This window comes from Symphalangus syndactylus, chromosome 9, assembly GCF_028878055.3.
Source record: "Symphalangus syndactylus isolate Jambi chromosome 9, NHGRI_mSymSyn1-v2.1_pri, whole genome shotgun sequence".
NCBI lineage: Eukaryota > Metazoa > Chordata > Mammalia > Primates > Hylobatidae > Symphalangus > Symphalangus syndactylus.
Genome location: NC_072431.2, coordinates 63,816,280 through 63,835,239, shown reverse-complemented (window position 1 = coordinate 63,835,239; position 18,960 = coordinate 63,816,280). Strand labels below are relative to the sequence as shown.

Below are 18,960 nucleotides of genomic sequence, written 5' to 3'. Positions count from 1 at the left end.
AAGCTGCTAAAGTTCAACCGGAAACTAACTCATTCCTTACTCCAACCTCTGTTGTAGATATTTCAACATCTACTTTGAAAAACAGCAATCTCCTTCCTTACTTTTGCAGAGTTCCTCAGTAAATTGAGGTCCACAATCACAGCTGCCTTGCTGTCTTCTCCCCTGATAAACAGAGCTGACAGACACTACTGCAGATTCTTTTCTTGAGAGGATAACCCAAATCTTTTCAATGGAATATCAATGTAAGAATTTTAGGTTCGGTTCTTTAAAAGTGCTTGAGAACTGGCAGGGAATGACTACAAATGGGCTTTGCTGTCCTCTAGCGGACACTCACATGTAGTGCACACAGTATGGAAGAAAACAGTCATGGGCAGTCCTGCTTTTTACTATTTCCTATGAATTATAAAATCTGAGCATCCAATAGCTCATCTGACCTCATTAAAACTTTTTTTAAATTTGAAGGTGTTTTCGGGAATAGGCTTATTTAACCTCTTTTTTTTAAAAAACAGATTTTAAACAGTATCATACAATAGGTAGCCCTTGTAACTGGCTTCTTTCACTGAGCATGTTTCTACGTTCATTCACAAAGCATGTAACAGTACTTCCATCAGTTTTATTGCTGAACAATATCTCATTGAATAGACATTCCACATTCTGTTTATCCATTCATCAGCTGACAGATACCTGGGTTGCTTCTGTATTTGGTTATTCAGAATCACCCCATCTTACGATGGGTCAGACCTATGACTTCACAATGGTGCAAAAGTGATACACGTTCAGCTGGGCGTGGTGGCTCACGCCTGTAATCCCAGCACTTTGGGAGGCCGAGGCAGGTGGATCACAAGGTCAGAAGTTTGAGACCAGCCTGGCCAATATGGTGAAACTTGGTCTCTACCAAAAATACAAAAATTAGGCAGGTGTGGTGGGGTGTGCCTGTAGTCCCAGCTACTCGGGAGACTGAGGCAGAAGAATCGCTTGAACCCAGGAGGCGGAGGTTGCAGTGAGCCGAGATTGCACCACTGCACTCCAGCCTGTGTGACACAGCGAGAGTTCATCTCAAAAAAAAAAAAAAAAAAAAAAAAGTGATACACATTCAGCAGGCTCCTCAACTTATGATAGGGTTACACCCAGATAAAACCATCATAAATTATAAATACTGTAAGTCAAACAATGGGTTTATTGGGACATAGCCCCATCCTAAATTCAGGAGCATCTGTAATCAGGATGTCAGGACAAACGCCACCAAAGTAAACAATCAAACAAAACCCAGGATTTTGCCAAATAATATATCAGTCTTTTCTATTTAATTCAATAAAACAAAATAAGCATTAAAAACTGAAATCAACCACTGTTACAAAAGAGATTTGAGAGACAATCCATTTTTATAAATAAGGAAGCTGAATCCCAGATTAGAGACTGATAAAAGCTCACGCAACAGCCTAGTGTCAGTTGAAAAAACTTTGACCCTTGCTAAGTGGAAACCTTCAAAGCAAAGAGCAGTGGAAAATTTCAAAGCTGTGGCTGAGTTGACCTCTGGTGGGGAACCACAGGCATAATGCCATTTTAATGCAGAACATTGCTGAACTACTTAGTAGGCAACCTAGTTGATTTTCCAAGAAACTCTTCCATGCTTTCCATTTATGTACTGTGTCTGGACCTGCAAAGTTCTCACATTTTCCTCCCCAGCTAAGCTAAGAACAAGTCTCATCTGACAAACTAAAATGAGTTTACTTCACTGCGGAACACAGTACTTAAGAAGTTAATGAGAACCCTACAGTGATGGGTGAGTTCTCGATGAGAAGGAAGCACTGTTGCAGGAAAAGAAATGGAAAGGACAGACGTGACTCTTGGACAGATCACATCAAGAAAGAGACTCTTCTGTATTGAACTTGAGTTAAAAACAAAACCTATGTAGTAGTAAGACTAAAACTTAAGCCTAATGAGAAGAGAGTTAGCTAAGGAGACTAGTTAACTGTTTAATATCTTAAACATCTAAAAGGTTACCTAGGTGCTATATACAGCCATTTGAAAGGAACACAGGGCCAGATGTGGTGGCTCCTGCCTGTAATCCTAGCACTTTGGGAGGCCAAGGCAGGTGAATCACTTGAGCCCAGGGGTTCAAGACCAGCAACATGGTGAAACCTTGCCTCTACAAAAAATACAGAAAAAGCCGGGTATGGTGGCACATGCCTATGGTCCCAGTTACTTGGGAGACTGAGGTAGAAGGACACCTGAGCCCAAGAGTCTGAGGCTGCAGTGAGCCAAGATCACACCACTGCACCCACCAGCCTGAGTGACAGAGTGAGACCCTGTTATTCATTCATTCATTCACAAATAAAATAAAATAAGCATAGGCTGGGCATGGTGGCTCACGCCTATAATCCCAGCACTTTTGGAGGCCAACATGGGAGAAGCACTGGAGCCTAGGAGTTCAAGACCAGCCTGGGCAACGTAGGGAAACCCCTTCTCAATAAATAAATAAATAAATAAATAAATAAATATTTAAAAATTAGCCAGGAATGGTGGCAGGCACCTGTAGTTCCAGCTACTTGGGAAGCTGAGGTGGGAGATCACAAGCCTGGAGTTTGAGGCTGCAGAGAGCCTGGGCAACACAGTGAGACCCCATCCCAAAAAGTAAAGAAATTTTTAAAAATTAAAGAAACACAGGAAGGTGAAAACTAAATCCCAGCAACATAATGACATACCACATAGTAAGTGTCTCAGCTTAAGTCATGAATTAAACCTTTATCTAAACTGAATTTTCTTTCTCCACCCTGCTTACCTCTTATCCAAAATTATCTCCCCCATATCACATATCATCCTCAGCCTCAGGAAGACATGTAGGGGGAACATGACAACTATGTATAAACATTTGACAAGCTTTGGAAAGGACAGCAGACTCACTCTATGTAAATGGGGAGGACAAACAAGAACCAGCTGTCAGTGACAAAGAGCCCAATTTCAGCTCAATCTGAAAAGGCCTATGCTGCCCCTCCCATGACCTGATCCATTCCTACACATTCTTCAAAACCCATCCTCTCTTCCCTCTGGTAAGTTTTCTCTAGTGTATCCTGGGTATCCCTCACAGTGAGCCTGAGTACTGCTGTTTCTCATCATTACTGGTCACACCACAGTAAGCATCCCCTGCCGGTCTCTCACACTCAAATTGAGTTCCCTGAAGGCAAGAACTTAAGGCTTCTTTTTTTTTGAGACGGAGTCTCGCTCTGTTGCCAGGCTGGAGTACACTGGTGATCTCGGGTCACTGCAACCTCCACCTCCTGGGCTCAAGTGATTCTCATGCCTCAGCCTCCTGAGTAGCTGGGACTACAGGCTCACGCCACTACACTCAGGTAGTGTGTGTGTGTGTGTATTTTTTTTTAGAAGAGACTGGTTTTCACCATGTTGGCCAGGCTGGTCTTGAACTCCTCAAGTGATTCTCATGCCTCAGCCTCCTGAGTAGCTGGGACTACAGGCTCGTGCCACCACACTCAGGTAGTGTGTGTGTGTGTGTGTGTGTGTGTGTGTGTGTGTGTGTGTGTGTATTTTTTTTTAGAAGAGACCGGTTTTCACCATGTTGGCCAGGCTGGTCTTGAACTCCTGACCTCAAGATCCGCTCGCCTCAGCCTCCCAAAGTGCTGGGATTACAGGCGTGAGCCACTGCACCCGGTCCTGAACTTAAGGCTTTTTTACTCATCTCTATAAAACCTCCAAACTTACTAGTGACTGGCACAAGCAGGGCTTTACCAGATCTTTGTGAAAAAAAAAGGAAAGAAGGCAGGGAGAGGCAAATCTAAAATTAGGGACAAGTATTCCGCACTAAATAATGGTTAGGACCTCTCCCATAATGTAGTGTTGTCAAATTCTTTTCTTCACAAGTAATCTTAAGCAGAACTCGAATACACAAAACAGACAAAAATGGAGCTGCTAGTTATTCTAGTAAGTTTCATATTTATTAATAAGTAATACAAAAATAGAAAGACCAAATGTGGCTGAACGAGGTGGCTCATGCCTGTAATCCCAGCACTTTGGGAGGCCAGGGTGGGTGGATCACTTCAGCCCAGGAGTTCAAGACCAGCCTGGCCAACACAGCAAGGCCCCGTCTCTATAAAAAATTTAAAAATTAGCTGGGCGTGGTGGCACTCGCCTATAGTCCCAGGTTCTCAGGTCAGGCTGAGGTGGGAGGATCACCTGAGCCCAGGAGTTTGAGGCTGCAGCGAGCCATGACTGCACCACTGCACTCCAGCCTGGACAGTTAAGTAGAGACCCGGTTTCTAAAGAAACGCAATAAAATAAGAACAGAGCAAATATGACATCAGGTAGATCTGTGTGGACTAACAGGACAGAGGGGACAGATGTTTAGGATATACTGATAAGTGAGAAACTGAAGAGTATTATGCACAGTAAGTTTCCACTTTTAATAAATCCAACAAATCTTTGTATATACATAAAAAGGACACCAAACTATTAAAAAAGTGACATCCTTGGGCAGTGAAACTAGGGTGGGAGTTATGTATTTTACTTACCTCTCATTTTATTTACTTACAATAATAAAGCATGCTACATTTAAAAATAAAAAGTGAGGAAACTGGGTATCTAATATGAAAAAAATGAAGCTGAAGCCTTACCTTCTACCACTGACAAAAATTAACTCAAATGATCAAAGACCTAAATGTAAAAGTTAAACTATAAAATATCTAGAAAAATACAAGAGAAAGAAAGGTTCATGACACTGAATCTGGCAATGATTTCTTGGATATGGCACCAAAAGTGGAGGCAATAATGAAAAAAAAATAGGTTAAGTTAGACTCCATGCAAATGAAATGCTTGTATGCAAAGGACACTATCAACAGAATGAAAAGGCTACCCACAGAATGGGAGAATATATTTGCAAATCATGTATCTGAAAAAGGGTTATTATCAAGGACATATAAAGAACTCCTACAACTCAACAACAAAAAACTCAATTTAAAAATGGGCAAAGGACATGAATATACACTTCTCCAAATAAGGTAGACAAATGGACAATAAGCACATGAAAAGATGCTCAACATCATAAATAATTAGAGAAAAACAAATCAAAACCACAATGAGATACAACTTCATATCCATTAGAATGGATACTATTAAAGAAACAGGACGTTAGCATTGGCAGAGGCTGGGCGTGGTGGCTGAGGCCTGTAATGCCAGTACTTTGGGAGGCCAAGGCAGGCGGACCACCTGAGGTCAGGAGTTTGAGACCAGTCTGGCCAACATGGTGAAACTGCGTCTCTACTAAAACTACAAAAAAACTCAGCCAGGAGTGGTGGTGCACGCCTGTAGTCTCAGCTAATTGGGAAGCTGAGGCAGGAGAATCGCTTGAACCCAGGGGAGTTTGCAGTGAGAAAAGATCATATCACTGCACTCCGGCCTCGGCAACAGAGACTCTGTCTCAAAAAAAAAAAAAAAAAAAGTATTGGCAAGAATGTGGAAAAACCAGGACCCTCATGAGTTGCTGGAGGGAGTGTAAAATCGTACAGTCACTGTAGGAAACCATACAGTGGTTCCTCAAAAAGTTAAACACTGAATTACCATATGATCCAGCAATCCCACTACTGGCTATACACTGAAAAAAAAAATAGAAGCAGGGGCCGGGCGTGGTGGCTCACGCCTGTAATCCTAGCACTTTGGGAGGCCGAGGCGGGCGGATCATGAGGTCAGGAGATCGAGACCATCTTGGCTAACACGGTGAAACCCCGTTTCTACTAAAAGTACAAAAAATGAGCCAGGCGTGGTGGCGGGCGCCTGTAGTCCCAGCTACTCGGGAGGCTGAGGCACGAGAATGGCCTGAACCCGGGAGGCAGAGCTTGCAGTGAGCCGAGATTGCGCCACTGTACTCCAGCCTGGGCTACAGAGCAAGACTCCATCTCAAAAAAAAAAAAAAAAAAAAAAAAAAAAAAAAAAAAAAAAAAAAAAAAAAAAAAAAAAAAAAATAGAAGCAGGGACTCAAATATTTGTGTTTTTTGGTCGTTTTTCTTGTTTTTTTGAGATGGAGTTTCGCTCTGTTGCCCAGGGTAGAGTGCAGTGGCTCCATCTCTGCTCACTGTAGCATCAGCCTCCTGAGTTCAAGCAATTCTCCTGCCTCAGCCTCCCTAGCAGCTGGGAATACAGGTGTGCGCTACCACAACCAGCTAATTTTTGTATTTTTAGTAGAGATGAGGTTTCACGATGTTGGCCAGGCTGGTCTCAAACTCCTGACCTCAGGTGATCTGCCCACCTTGGCCTCCCAAAGTGCTGAAATTACAAGCGTGAGCCACCACACCCGGCTGGGACTCATTTGTACATTCATGTTCACAGCAACATTATTCACAATAGCCAAAAGATGGAAGCAGCCCAAGTGAGTGGATCAACAAAATGTGGTACATAGAGACATGATATAATAAATATATTTGGTCTTTCTCTGCAGACTAAAACCTTAATACGAGTGTCGTTATTCAGAGGAGCCCCTTTGGATCACACCTAAATTTATGCTAATGAGGCTTTCCGTGAGACCTCTAGTTACGGGGCTGGTCACCAGAAAGACCAGATGATTAGAAGACTGGAATGTTCAGCCCTACCCACAAGCTCCTGAATGGCAAGAGGAGGGGAGACTTCGGAGATTAAGCTCTACGAAGATACTGGAACAAGATTTGATCAGCTTCAGGTAACACACACAGAAGCTGGAAGGAAGGAGTGTTCAGAGAACACATGAAAGCCCCACGTACCCCTGCTCCGCCACCTTCCTTGTTCCACACGTCTCTTCCATCTGGCTGTTCCTGAGTAGTATCCTTCAAAATGACCCAGTTAACCTAAGTAAAATGCTTTCCCGGGTTCTGTCAGGCATTCTAGCAAATTATAATACTTAAGGTGAGAGTCGTGAGAATCCTCAGTGTATAGATGGTACAGGTGGCAACGTGGGACTTGCTTGCGACTGGCATCTGAAGTGAGAACAGTCTTGTGGGACCGAGCACTTTAACTTGGGGGATCTGACACAAACTCCAAGTAGATAGAGTCAGAATTAAACTGAATTTTAACAGTAGTTGGTATCAGCAGAGAACTAGAGCGTTGCTTAGTGTGGTAAAAACCCACATATTTGGTGTCAGAAGTGTATGAAAAAGTTTTGAAGGCTGATGGTGGTGATGATTACAAAACAACGTGAATATACTTAATGCCATAGAATCGAACACATAAAAATGGTAAATCTGGGCTGGACGTGGTGGTTCACACCTGCAGTCCCAGTACTTTGGGAGGCTGAGGTAGGCAGATCACCTGAAGTCAGGAGTTCAAGACCAGCCCGGCCAACATGGTGAAACCCCGTCTCTACAAAAAATACAAAAATTAGCCAGGCGTGGTGGCATGCACCTGTAATCCCAGCTACTTGGGAGGCTGAGGCAGGGGAATTGCTTGAACCTGGGAGGTAGAGGTTGCAGTGAGCTGAGATTATGCCACTACACTCCAGCCTAGGCAATAGAGTGGGACTCTTTCTCCAAAAAAAAAAAAAAAAAAAAAAAGTAAATTTGTATGTTATGCATATCTTTACCACAATTTAAAAAATATCTAGAGCAAGCATGGCTGGGCGCAGTGGCTCATGCTTATAATCAAACTTTGAGAGGCCAAGGTGGGAGGATAGCTTGAGGCCAGAAGTTCAACGTTACAGTGAGTTATAAGCAAATCACCGCATGCCAGCTTGCACAAGAGCAAAACCCTGTATCTAAAAATTAAATAAACAATTGTTAATGTGTTTAAAAGTCACCACCACCTTTTTAAAAAAGAAAGTAAACTGGTAGGCCAGGTGTGGTGGCTTATGCCTGTAATCCCAGCACATTGGGAGGCCGAAGCAGGCAGATCACAAGGTCAAGAAATCGAGACCATCCTGGCCAACGTGGTGAAACCCCGTCTCTACTAAAAAATACAAAAATCAGCTGGGCATGGTGGCACGCACCTGTAGTCCCAGCTACTTGGGAGGCTGAGGCAGGAGAATCGCTTGAACCTGGGAGGCGGAGGTTGCAGTGAGCTGAGATTGCGCCACTGCACTCCAGCCTGGTGACAGAGCAAGACTCCGTCTCAAAAAAAAAGAAAGTAAAAACTCTGGTAAAGGTGGGAAGGCCACATCCACTATGACCACTACCTAATGACCAAGAAGCAGGGCTGCACTCCAAAGGCCAGTGTGAAAACCACAAAAGAGGTAGAAAGTGATTTAAAAAAAACACTCAGGGCACAGTGCCTACAGTAGCTAAAATGCATAGGGTTAGATTATTTTAAAACCAAATCACACTCATCTACAGAATCATAAACTACAACTTATAACAACAAAATACCTTTGCTTCCTCTACCATTTTCTTCTCTTCATCCACTTCCTCAGTTTTTGCTGAATCTTCACTTTGGAGTTTTCTTCTCTTTTGCTTGGGAGCCATGAAGCCTTGGAGAAATTTCTTTATGACACTGGCCTGAAGGGCAATCACACACTCGCCAAAATCCTTCAATTTCTCTAATGAAATGACCTATAGGAAAGGATTTTAAAACCGGACTGAGAGAAGGCCAAGAGGAAGATGAAAGGAATCCAACCTCAAATTCAAATAAATCTAGACTCAAATGCCACATAATATTCATTTAACAAAATCGAGAGCCACATACCATTAATTTAACTGTGCTCCTCAGTTCACTGCATGGCATTTAAAAGTACTTGACTGGCCGGGCGTGGTGGCTCACGCCTGTAATCTCAGCATTTTGGGGGGCCAAGGCGGGCGGATCACCTGAGGTCAGGAGTTCAAGACCACTTTGGCCAACATGGCAAAACCCCATCTCTACTAAAAATACAAAAATTAGCCAGGCGTAGTGGCACGTGCCTGTAATCCCAGCTACTCGAGAAGCAGGAGAATCACTTGAACCCGGGAGGAGGAGGTTGCAGTGAGCCAAGATCATGCTACTGTACTCCAGTCTGGGTGACACAGCGAGACTCCGTCTCAGAAAAAAAAAAAAAAAGTACTTGACTGCTTTCCTTTTCCCAGCTAAGGGATCCACTAAATGGTAGAAGCTCCCCCACATAAAGGAGTTACATAGTTGATTCATTCAGTAATGACTGAGTGCCTACTATGTGTAAAATACAATTTTAAGGCAAAGACACACTAAGAAAGTAAAATAAAAATTTATTGACTTTCCATCTTAATGTTTTTTTTTTTTTTTTTAATTTTTTTCTTATTTGTAACTTGATTCCGGCATGTAACTAACTATATGTAAGGTAGTATGTTTTACAAACTTGATCTCCTTTTTTTTAATTTTTAAAGAGACAGGTCTCACTGGGTCACCCAGGCAGAAGTGCAGCAATCACAACTCACTGCAGCCTTGAACTCCTGGGCTCAAGTGATCCTCCTGCCTCAGCCTCACCATTAGCTGGGACCACAGGTACATGGCATCACGCCTGGCTAATTTTTAAAATTCTTTTTAGAGACAGGGTCTCACTATGTTGCGCAGGCTGGTCTCAAACTCCTGGCCTGAAGCGATCCTCCTGCTTCATTGATCTCTTTTTAAGCTTCACATCTACCTGACAGATGAGGAAACAGAAGTTAAATCACTTCATCAAAATCATGCACCCAACCAGGTATGGTGGCACATGCCTGTAAGTCCCAGCTACTTGGGAGACTGAGGCAGAAGGAGTTTGAGGCTGTCAGCTATGATCTGTGAATAGCCACTGCACTTCAGACTGGGCAATATAACAAAACCTATCTCTTTTTTTTTTTTGGTTTTTGTTGTTATTGTGCTTGTTTTTTGAGATGGAGTTTTGCTCTTGTCACTCAGGCTGGAATGCAATAGCACGATCTCGGCTCACTGCAACCTCCGCCTCCCGGGTTTAAGCGATTCTTCTGCCTAAGCCTCCCGAGTAGCTGGGATTACAGGCATGTGCCACCATACTCAGCTAATTTTTGTATTTTTAGTAGAGACGGGGTTTCTCTATGCTGGTCAGACTGGTCTCGAACTCCCGACCTCAAGTGATCTGCCCACCTTGGCCTCCTAAAGTGCTGGGATTACAGGCATAAGCCACCGCGCCCGCATGAACAAGACCTATCTCTTAAAAGATCAGTTAATTTAAAAATAAAAAGAAATAAAAAATGTCCTTAAACACTATCTTGTCAATCACACAAGACATGCCAATTAGAAGATAACATTTTAGCAGTCACAAAGAAAACAAAGAAAAATGATAACCTAATGTCAGCAAGATATAGGCCTGAATGTGGCACAAAGTAGGCAATTAATGCACATGTGCTACACAAAAAAGTAAATGTGTAACATCTGAAACCTACAAGATCCTTTGGGTTCAATAATTCTTTTTAAAAAACTCATTAAGAACCATAAGGATGTTTAAATCCTTTTCCCCAGGAAATGTACCAAGAATTCATCACAAGATTAATTAAAAAGAAAAAATGTGCATATGTAAGATACACATATTATGTGCTTATTCTAATAGCAAAGAAAAACAAGCTAAAATAGTTTATAGTACTTATAAATTAGGAAAAATGGCATGGGGGAATGCAAATGAAACTGTTCATAAAAATCACAAAACTATAAGAGCACATATGTTGGCTGGGTGAGGCGGCTCACACCTATAATCCTAACACTTTGAGAGGCTGAGGTAGGAGGATCTCATGAAGCCAGGAGTTTGAGATCAGCCAGGGCAACATAGTGAGATTTTGTCTCTACAACATTTTCCATGTGTTTGTGTGTGAAACAGGGTCTTGCTTGCTATGTTGCCCAGGCTGGTCTCGAACTGCTGGGCTCAAGCAATCCTCCTGCCTTGGCCTCCCAAAGTGCTGGCATTATAGGCATAAGCCAACATGCCCCATCTCTACAAAAAAATTCTAAAAATCAGCCAGGCATGGTTGCTTGTACCTGTAGTCTCAGCTACTTGGAAACCTGAGATGGGAGAATCACTTAAGCCCAAGCTCACTGAGGCTGCAGTGAGCAATGACTGTGCCACTATACTTCAGCCTGGCTAACAGAGGGGACTTCATCTCTTTAAAAAGAAAAAAAGACAAAATGTCATAGTGCATGAGGAATTTGAAAAGACCCACAAATATTAATATGTCTAGAATTACGTGGATTTATTGATTTAAAATCAGTAAAAAACAGTTTACAATAGTAATTGATGGATACTATTCACCAATCTTTGATACCTAAACCTACCTGTTACGGGGTATGGGATCTTTTGAAAAGTTTCACCTATACCACTTAAGGGCCCCTCTGAGCAATAAAGGACAGGACTGTAATGACAGCCCACTGGACAACATGAGTGATGCCCAACATAAATAGAAATCTGAGCTGACTGAGTGTGAAGAATGGGCAAGTGCAGGATACACAAGCATGTTTCACACCTGAAAGCACAGGCATCGCAAGGGAAAGATGTTAAATGATGCTATACGACTGGAGCCTCTACAACCAGTTTTCATTCACCTTAGTAGCGAAGCTCTTTTCATACCAAGGTTGTAAGCCAATTATTAGGTTTTTCTGGATAGCGGCAAAAGGTAACAAGGAAAAAATGCATGTACATAAGGTATTTTTGGTTCCATACATGTCTTCCAAGACAAATCCAAACATATGATTTCCAGGAGGGTCATGTTGGGAAGTCAAGAACAGCATCAGGGAACAATTTCAGATTGAGTTTCCATGAGTAATCTAAGGGGAATTTTTTTATATTCTTACCCGGGCTTCAAATTCTGATGTTTCTTCCACATATCCAAGTCCTCCTTTTTGTAACCTTGTGGCAACTTCAATGAGATCACTACGAAGGAAGTTTAAAAGCTCCTGGTTGCCATCACAGGATTTTAGACCCAAATTTGGCTTCCGTGCTAGATGAATAGAGTGAATAATGTCCTGGTACCTAGAAGATTTGGGACAAGAGAGAATGGGGAAAGAAACAAATTTTTGAAGATGTTCTTTAAATTTCAATTACTTAACATGTTTTATTTCTAGAAAACTTACTTAGATCTCTTTCACCTCTCCCTGGTGTTTTTTCTTTTTTTTTTTTCCCCCTGAGACAGGGTCTTGCTCTGTCACACAGGCTGGAGTGCAAAGGTGCCATCACAGCTCACTGCACCTTCAAACTTCTGGACTCATGCAATCCTGCAACCTGAGCCTACAGCTGGGACTACAGGAATGCCCTTCCACACCTGGCTAAATTTTTAATTTTTTGTAGGGATGAGGTCTTGTTATGTTGCCCAGGCTGGTCTCAAACTTCTGATTTCAATTCAAGCGATCCTCTCCCCTAGGCCTCCCAAATTGCTCGGATTACAGGTGTGCACCACCACACCCAGCCACTTCTAAGCTTTTAATGGAAGGATTCAATCTTCATATTTAGTGAACAAAACAAGTCCTTTCAATTCAACACACATAGCTATCAAATGTTCTGCCCAAAGAGAAGGAACATCATAGAACTATATTTCTTTGTGGCTCTGTCGCCCAGACTGGAGTGCAGTGGTGCGATCTCAGCTCACTGCAACCTCCACCTCCCGGGTTCAAGCAATTCCCCTGCCTCAGCCTCCCTAGTAGCTGGGACTACAGGCACCCGCCACCATGCCTGGCTAATTTTTGTATTTTTAGTAGAGACAGGGTTTTGCCATGTTGGCCAGGCTGGTCTCGAACTCCTGACCTTGTGATCCGCCTGCCTCTGCCTCCCAAAGTGCTGGGATTACAGGCTGAGCCATTGCGGCCGGCTCTCCTTTGTCTTTCTTAATTTGCCTAGACACATCTGTATTCAGACAACACAATTCTGAATACAATTTTACTTAATTTACACACTAAGCAGTGGGCTAACATCAATATAATGTACCTATTGTCCTTCGCAAAAGTCTGGCAACGGTGTAGAGTATGTACTGAATCATATTTTCCTTCTCTCTTCCATCAAACCTAAATTCAACCATGAAATTGAGCACAGAGTCAGAAGTGAGAGGTGGCATTAAGCCAAAATCTTGTCCTGGCTTTGATAGAAATAATGTCTACAACAAATATGGCAGTCACAAATTTAGATGGAGTTGATGCCACTTTGCAGACAGAACAGGGTTTTTTGATTCTTTTTAATTCATATGACATGAAATTCACCAACTTGAAGCATGTACTTCAGTTTTTTGTTGTAGAACCACACGTGTAATTCCAAAACATTTTCATCACCCCAAGCAGGAATCTCTTACCTGTTAGCAATCATCACTCCTATTCTCCCCTTCCCCTATCCTCTGGCAACCACTAATCTACTTTCTGTTTGAAATAGATTTGCCTATTCTAGATGTTTCATTTGAATGCAATCATACATCACATGGCCTTTGATGTCTGACTTCTTTCGCTTAGCATGTTTTCTAGGTTCATCCATGTTGTAGCACAGCACAGTACTTCATTTCTTTTTGTGGCTAAATAATATTCCATTATTTGAATACACTAAATTTTGGGGGTTTTTTGTTTAATTTTGTATGAGACAGCGTCTCGCTCTGTCACCCAGGCCAGGCCAGAGTGCAGGGGCATGATCTTGGCTCAATGCAACCTCCGCCTTTTGGACTCAAGTGATCAACTCAGCTCAGCCTCCCAAGTAGCTAAGACTACCTACATACACAAACCACCACACCCAAGATAATTTGGTTTTTTTTTGTAGAAACGGGAGTTTCCCTATGTTGCCAAGGCTGGTCTCAAAACTCCTGGATGCAAGACATTGGCCTGCCTTTACCTCTCAAAGTGCTGGTATTACAGGTGTGAGCCATCGCACAAGGCCTGGATATATACTAACTTTTATTTATCCATTCCATCAGTTGATAGTCATTGCCGTTGTTTCCACCTTTTGGCTCTTCTGAATATTGGTAGAACACTTCTGGACACTCACCCATCTGGGCCTGCATCTGCAAAGCTGTCTAACAACCATGAGGCTCACAGCTTGGTGCTGGCACCTGTTCTTTAATGCATAATAATCCTGCTACTCTATATATAGATGGCCAAAGGTATATTTTTCCAATAAGCATAATGTGCCAAGAAAATACCAGGCAATATGAACACAAAACGGTTACACATTTACAATATTTTACTTTAATAACTTAAATGGATAAGAAAAAAAAACCCAGGCCGGGCGTGGTGGCTCACGCTTGTAATCCCAGCACTTTGGGAGGCCAAGGCGGGTGGATCACGAGGTGAGGAGATCAAGACCACGGTGAAACACCGTCTCTACTAAAAATACAAAAAATTAGCCGGGCGTGATGGCGGGTGCCTGTAGTCCCAGCTACTCGGAGAGGCTGAGGCAGGAAAATGGCGTGAACCCAGGAGGCGGAGCTTGCAGTGAGCCGAGATTGCGCCACTGCACTCCAGCCTGGACGACAGAGTGAGACTCCGTCTCAAAAAAAAAAAAGAAAAAAAACCCCTCAGATATTTATATCCAATGCTAAAGAGAAATAAGATGTGAGGAAGTAAGATGAAAACCTCTTACCTCTTCTCTAGTCTCTCTTTAAGTTGACTTTCTCTTATTCCCTGAGGGTGAAGACAGTTTAGCAACTCATCCAGCTCCTTTTGACTATCACATAAAAACCTGTAGGGGCAAAACAGACCTGATAACTCTGAAAAAAAAAAAAAAAAAAATTCAAAATCAAACACTAAGCAAGGGATCTAGAGTTGGTGGTGGGACTTGGGAGAACAGAATTCCAAATGTGTTCACAGTCTACTATCTAGAAGTAGAATAAGTAATTTACTATTTTCATGATGCCTAATGTTAATTCTGTACTAGGACACTGGAGCCAATATGGTTCCTATTAAAATATTATATGAAATTTTATAAAGTTAATTGGCATACTTGTCCCTTTCCCTCCAGAGAGTAAACCTATACCCAAAATTCAAAAATGAAAGGTCACAGGTGATCACAGTTAAAGCCGTAGAATGGATCCTCTAAAACCTATGCTAATGCAAGAAGTTTTGATATCCAAAATATCAGTCACACAAAGTATCCTGAGCAAATAATTATTAACTCACTGGCATCACTATACTAAATACTTTCTTCCTTAACAATTAAAAGGAAAAAGAAAGAGCAACCAGATGAATGCTCACATTACCATAGGTTCTGTCCTTGTTTGGGTGTGGTTGTCTCTACAGCAACTTCTGTTGCTGGTCCATGTTGTGTGTTCATGCTTGCATTTTTACCTAAGTTTGCTTTCTTACCTAAGAAAAATTGAGACATTAGGTTGACTTTAGTAAATACCCAATTGCTAGTTTCAAATCTAAGCAGTAAATACCCAATTGCTAGTTTCAAATCTAAGCAGTACGCAGTGCTAAACTCAACAATTTGTAACAACACAGATGCTTCCTGTGAAATATATCAAATATATTTTCATGTATAAAAGATGCTAATTTCTCTTAAATATCTTAAACACAGCATGTTATCTCAGATATTTGCTCTCTGAAGCGGAATCGTTGCACAGTTCCAAAGTTTAGGAGTACTGCAATTTAGAATGAAGAATGACTAAATATCTTTATATCAAAGCAAAATAAAGAATTTACTCCTTTTACATGATGTTAAAGAGCAAAGGCATCTGTAGTGAAGCAGAGGTAATGAGAATACATAAATACTAAAGACTTATCCTTGGAGGCTTCAAGTGTCAAATAATACAACTAACTTTTTTTATAAATCAGTTCCTATATACTGATACGTGACTTTAACATAGATATATCTTGAGCCAATTTATCAAAGCCTATCTTAGATCATCACAATATTTGGTTTTTGTTTTGTTTTGTTTTTTGAGATAGAGTCTCGCTCTGTCACCCAGGCTGGAGTGCAGTGGTACAATCTCGGCTCACTGAAACCTCTGCCTCCCAGGTTCAAGCGATTCTCCCTGCCTCAGACTCCCGAGTGGCTGGGATTATAGGCACACACCACCACACCTGGCTAATTTTTGTATTTTTAGTAGAGATGGGAGTTTCACCATGTTGGCCAGGCTGGTCTCCAACTCCTGACCTCAGGTGATCTGCCTGCCTTGGCCTCCCGAGTGCTGGGATTACAGGTGTGAGCTACCATGCCTGGCCAGTCATCACAATATTTGAAGCCTTACCTCATACTATGATTGTTTCTCTTCTCTTTCCCATTCTCCCCGCTTTAACCTGAAACATCTCTGCAATACTAACACATAACCTTGTTTAGTCTTTTCAGTTGGGTAATTTATTTATTTTTTTAAATTTTTTGAGACAGAATGTTGCTCTGTCACCCAGGCTGCAGTGCAGTGGCGCAATCTTGGCTCACTGCAACCCCAGCCTCCTGGGCTTAAACAATTCTCTTGCCTCAGCCTGCCAAGTAGCTGGTATTACAGGTGCCTGCCACCACACCCGGCTAATTTTTGTATTTTTTGTAGAGACGGGGTTTCGCCATGTTGGTCAGGCTGGTCTTTAACTCTTGAGCTCAAGTGATCCGCCTGCCTCAACCTCCCAAAGCGCTGGGATTACAGGCATGAGCCACTGCATCCAGCCTCCGTTGGGTAATTTTAAATAAAAACTGCCATTCTAGAACTGGAAAACACGAAACAACATCCACCAGGATGCTCTAGAAGTGAAGGGTCTGGGTCCCCAATCTTGTCTCGGGGACACATTATAAAGTAACACTTCTTCATCCCACTGGAATCTCTTCCAAATCTAAACATCCAGGCTCCACAGTTACTGCTCTCAAACCTAACTGCCCTCACCTGAGTATTTATGAAGTCTAACAAAACTAGATTCTTCTACAAAGTGACATAATCCATGCTCAATATAATTCAACATGCAAACACCTTAAATCTGAAGTTTTACTTGAAGGAATGTTTATTTTTGTAAATCAGTATTATTCTTATTTAACAATTTTGGGAGTTTCAAGCTTGAGTTAGGAATTTCTCTAAAATGAAGAATTACTTTTTAAAAAATAAAGATTTATCGAAGAAGCAAAATAATCTAGTACTCAGGAATCAACTTCTTTTTTTTTCTTTATCTCCGACATGACACCAACACATAAGCAATTTTCATTAGGTTACAGACAGCAGAGCTGAAAGAAGCTTATGGATCATTTAACCTAGTGGTTCTCAACAGGGAGCACTGCTGCCTGCCACAGGTATCTGGCAGGATCTAGAGACATACTTGGTTTTCACTGCTACCACCTAGTGGGTAGAGGGAAGCTCCTGAATAACCTACAATGCACAGGACAGCTCCCAGTACAAATCATGGTGGGAGAAAAAAAAAAAAAGATTCATCTAGCCCAAAATGTCAGTAACATTGAGGTTGAGAAAACCTGACCTAAACTAAGCATCTTATTTTTTTAATTAAAATTTGTTTCTTTCTTGAAATATACTCAATACATAAACTTTAAGAAAGAATATGGATACATATTCAGAAAACTATTCAGTGTGTATTTCTTTTACAAACTGAACACATATACCCAGCACCCAGATCAAGAGAAAAAATATTACCAGTGTCCCTACATGATCCCTTCTCAGTCACTCATTTTTCGTTAGGTATTTGCCATGTTTCTCCTCACAAGAATTTTAAGAACCTTATCTGTCTTGTTTGCTGCTATACCCCTAGCATATGACAAACTGCTTCACAAATAGAGATTCAGCATAAACACTGAATAAATTAATTTTAAAAGCAGAAGAAGAGGTTCAGGTGCGGTGGCTCACACTTGTAATCCCCAGCACTTTGGGAGGCCGAGGTGGGCAGATCACCTGAGGTCAGGAGTTTGAGATCAGCTTGGCCAACATGGTGAAACCCCGTCCCTACTAAAAATACAAAAATTAGCCAGATGTGGTGGCACACACCTGTAGTCCCAGCTACTCAGGAGACTGAGGTTGGAGAATTGTTTGAACCCAGGAGGCAGAGGTTGCAGTGAGCCGAGATCACGCCATTGCTCTCCAGCCTGGGCAACAAGAGTGAAACTCCGTCTCAAAAAAAAAAAAAAAAAAAAGGAGAAGAGGAGGACATGTAACACTGCCCTTAGCAGCCCCCATACCTCAATTTCAGCCCTTGAGGCACCTACAAAGGCTTCCAAGGGACAAAGTTTGAAAACTGCTCCTATAAAATCTAATACCCAAATATCCTAATATTCAAGCTCTTCATCTTCTCACACTATGCTTAGAACAAAGGTGGTAATCAAACGTGGCTTTCTCTCCTTCTTTCTACACATTTCACATCTACCTACTTCACTCAAATAGATCTAAGACCACAATAAAGAAATTCTGCAAATGGAAAACGTGACAGAGGAAAAGCAGTCCTTAATGTTGAGCCTACTTGAGCAGGGTGAAATAACTCTTAGATATACAGATATACTCACTGCGGGGACAGTAATCCTCATCACCAGAGACTGTGTGGTCTTTGCAGTGATGGTTGAATCGGTAGTCAATGCTGTCGTGTACCCAGCCTTTTTCAATGAATAACCCTGGAACTTCATCTGAGAAGAGCCAGTATCTACAAATCACAACCAGTATTAATAAGACAATGAACAGATCAGGATTGCAGGATGATTTTACTGCTGGAGAAGATAGTACAGAGTATCACTGAGCATTCAAAACCACAGTTTACAGAATTCTTCCTCTTCAGAACTCTAGACAGATAAAAATTGCAAGGTAAATCAAAGTATATGAGAAATGTTGAAACTGGAGACTAGTTTAATGTCTGTAATTTTTATAATTTCTTTCTTTTTTTAATTGAAATGGGGTCTCGCTATGTTGGCCGGGCTGGTCTTGAACTCCTGGCCTCAGGCAATCCTCTCGACTCAGCCTCCCAAAGTGTTAGGATTACAGGTGTGAACCACCACGTCCAGCCCTAATTTGTGTAACTACTAATATTTCTCCTTTAGGTTTCACGAAATGTATGCATTTAAAACCTATTGCCATTTTTAAATACTTGTATTTGGATTACATTTCACCTATCACCATCATGTAAGCTTCCTACTTGTGGTATCTTCAAGGGCAGGAATATGTC

General features: G+C 41.8%; 1 protein-coding gene across 2 annotated transcripts in view; it reads right to left on the bottom strand.

Moving 5' to 3' along the window:
- The window catches only part of BAZ1B (bromodomain adjacent to zinc finger domain 1B), a 90,628-nt gene that overhangs the window by 11,261 nt on the left and 60,407 nt on the right, over positions 1–18,960 (bottom strand). For both annotated transcript variants that reach the window (XM_055292867.2, XM_055292868.2), the window contains exons 9-13: positions 18,311–18,444; positions 15,081–15,186; positions 14,465–14,563; positions 11,710–11,887; positions 8,334–8,516 (exon numbers count right to left, since the gene is read on the bottom strand). In XM_055292867.2, the coding sequence (XP_055148842.1) occupies positions 8,334–8,516; positions 11,710–11,887; positions 14,465–14,563; positions 15,081–15,186; positions 18,311–18,444 (700 nt within the window). The remainder of the gene's footprint in view (positions 1–8,333; positions 8,517–11,709; positions 11,888–14,464; positions 14,564–15,080; positions 15,187–18,310; positions 18,445–18,960) is intronic.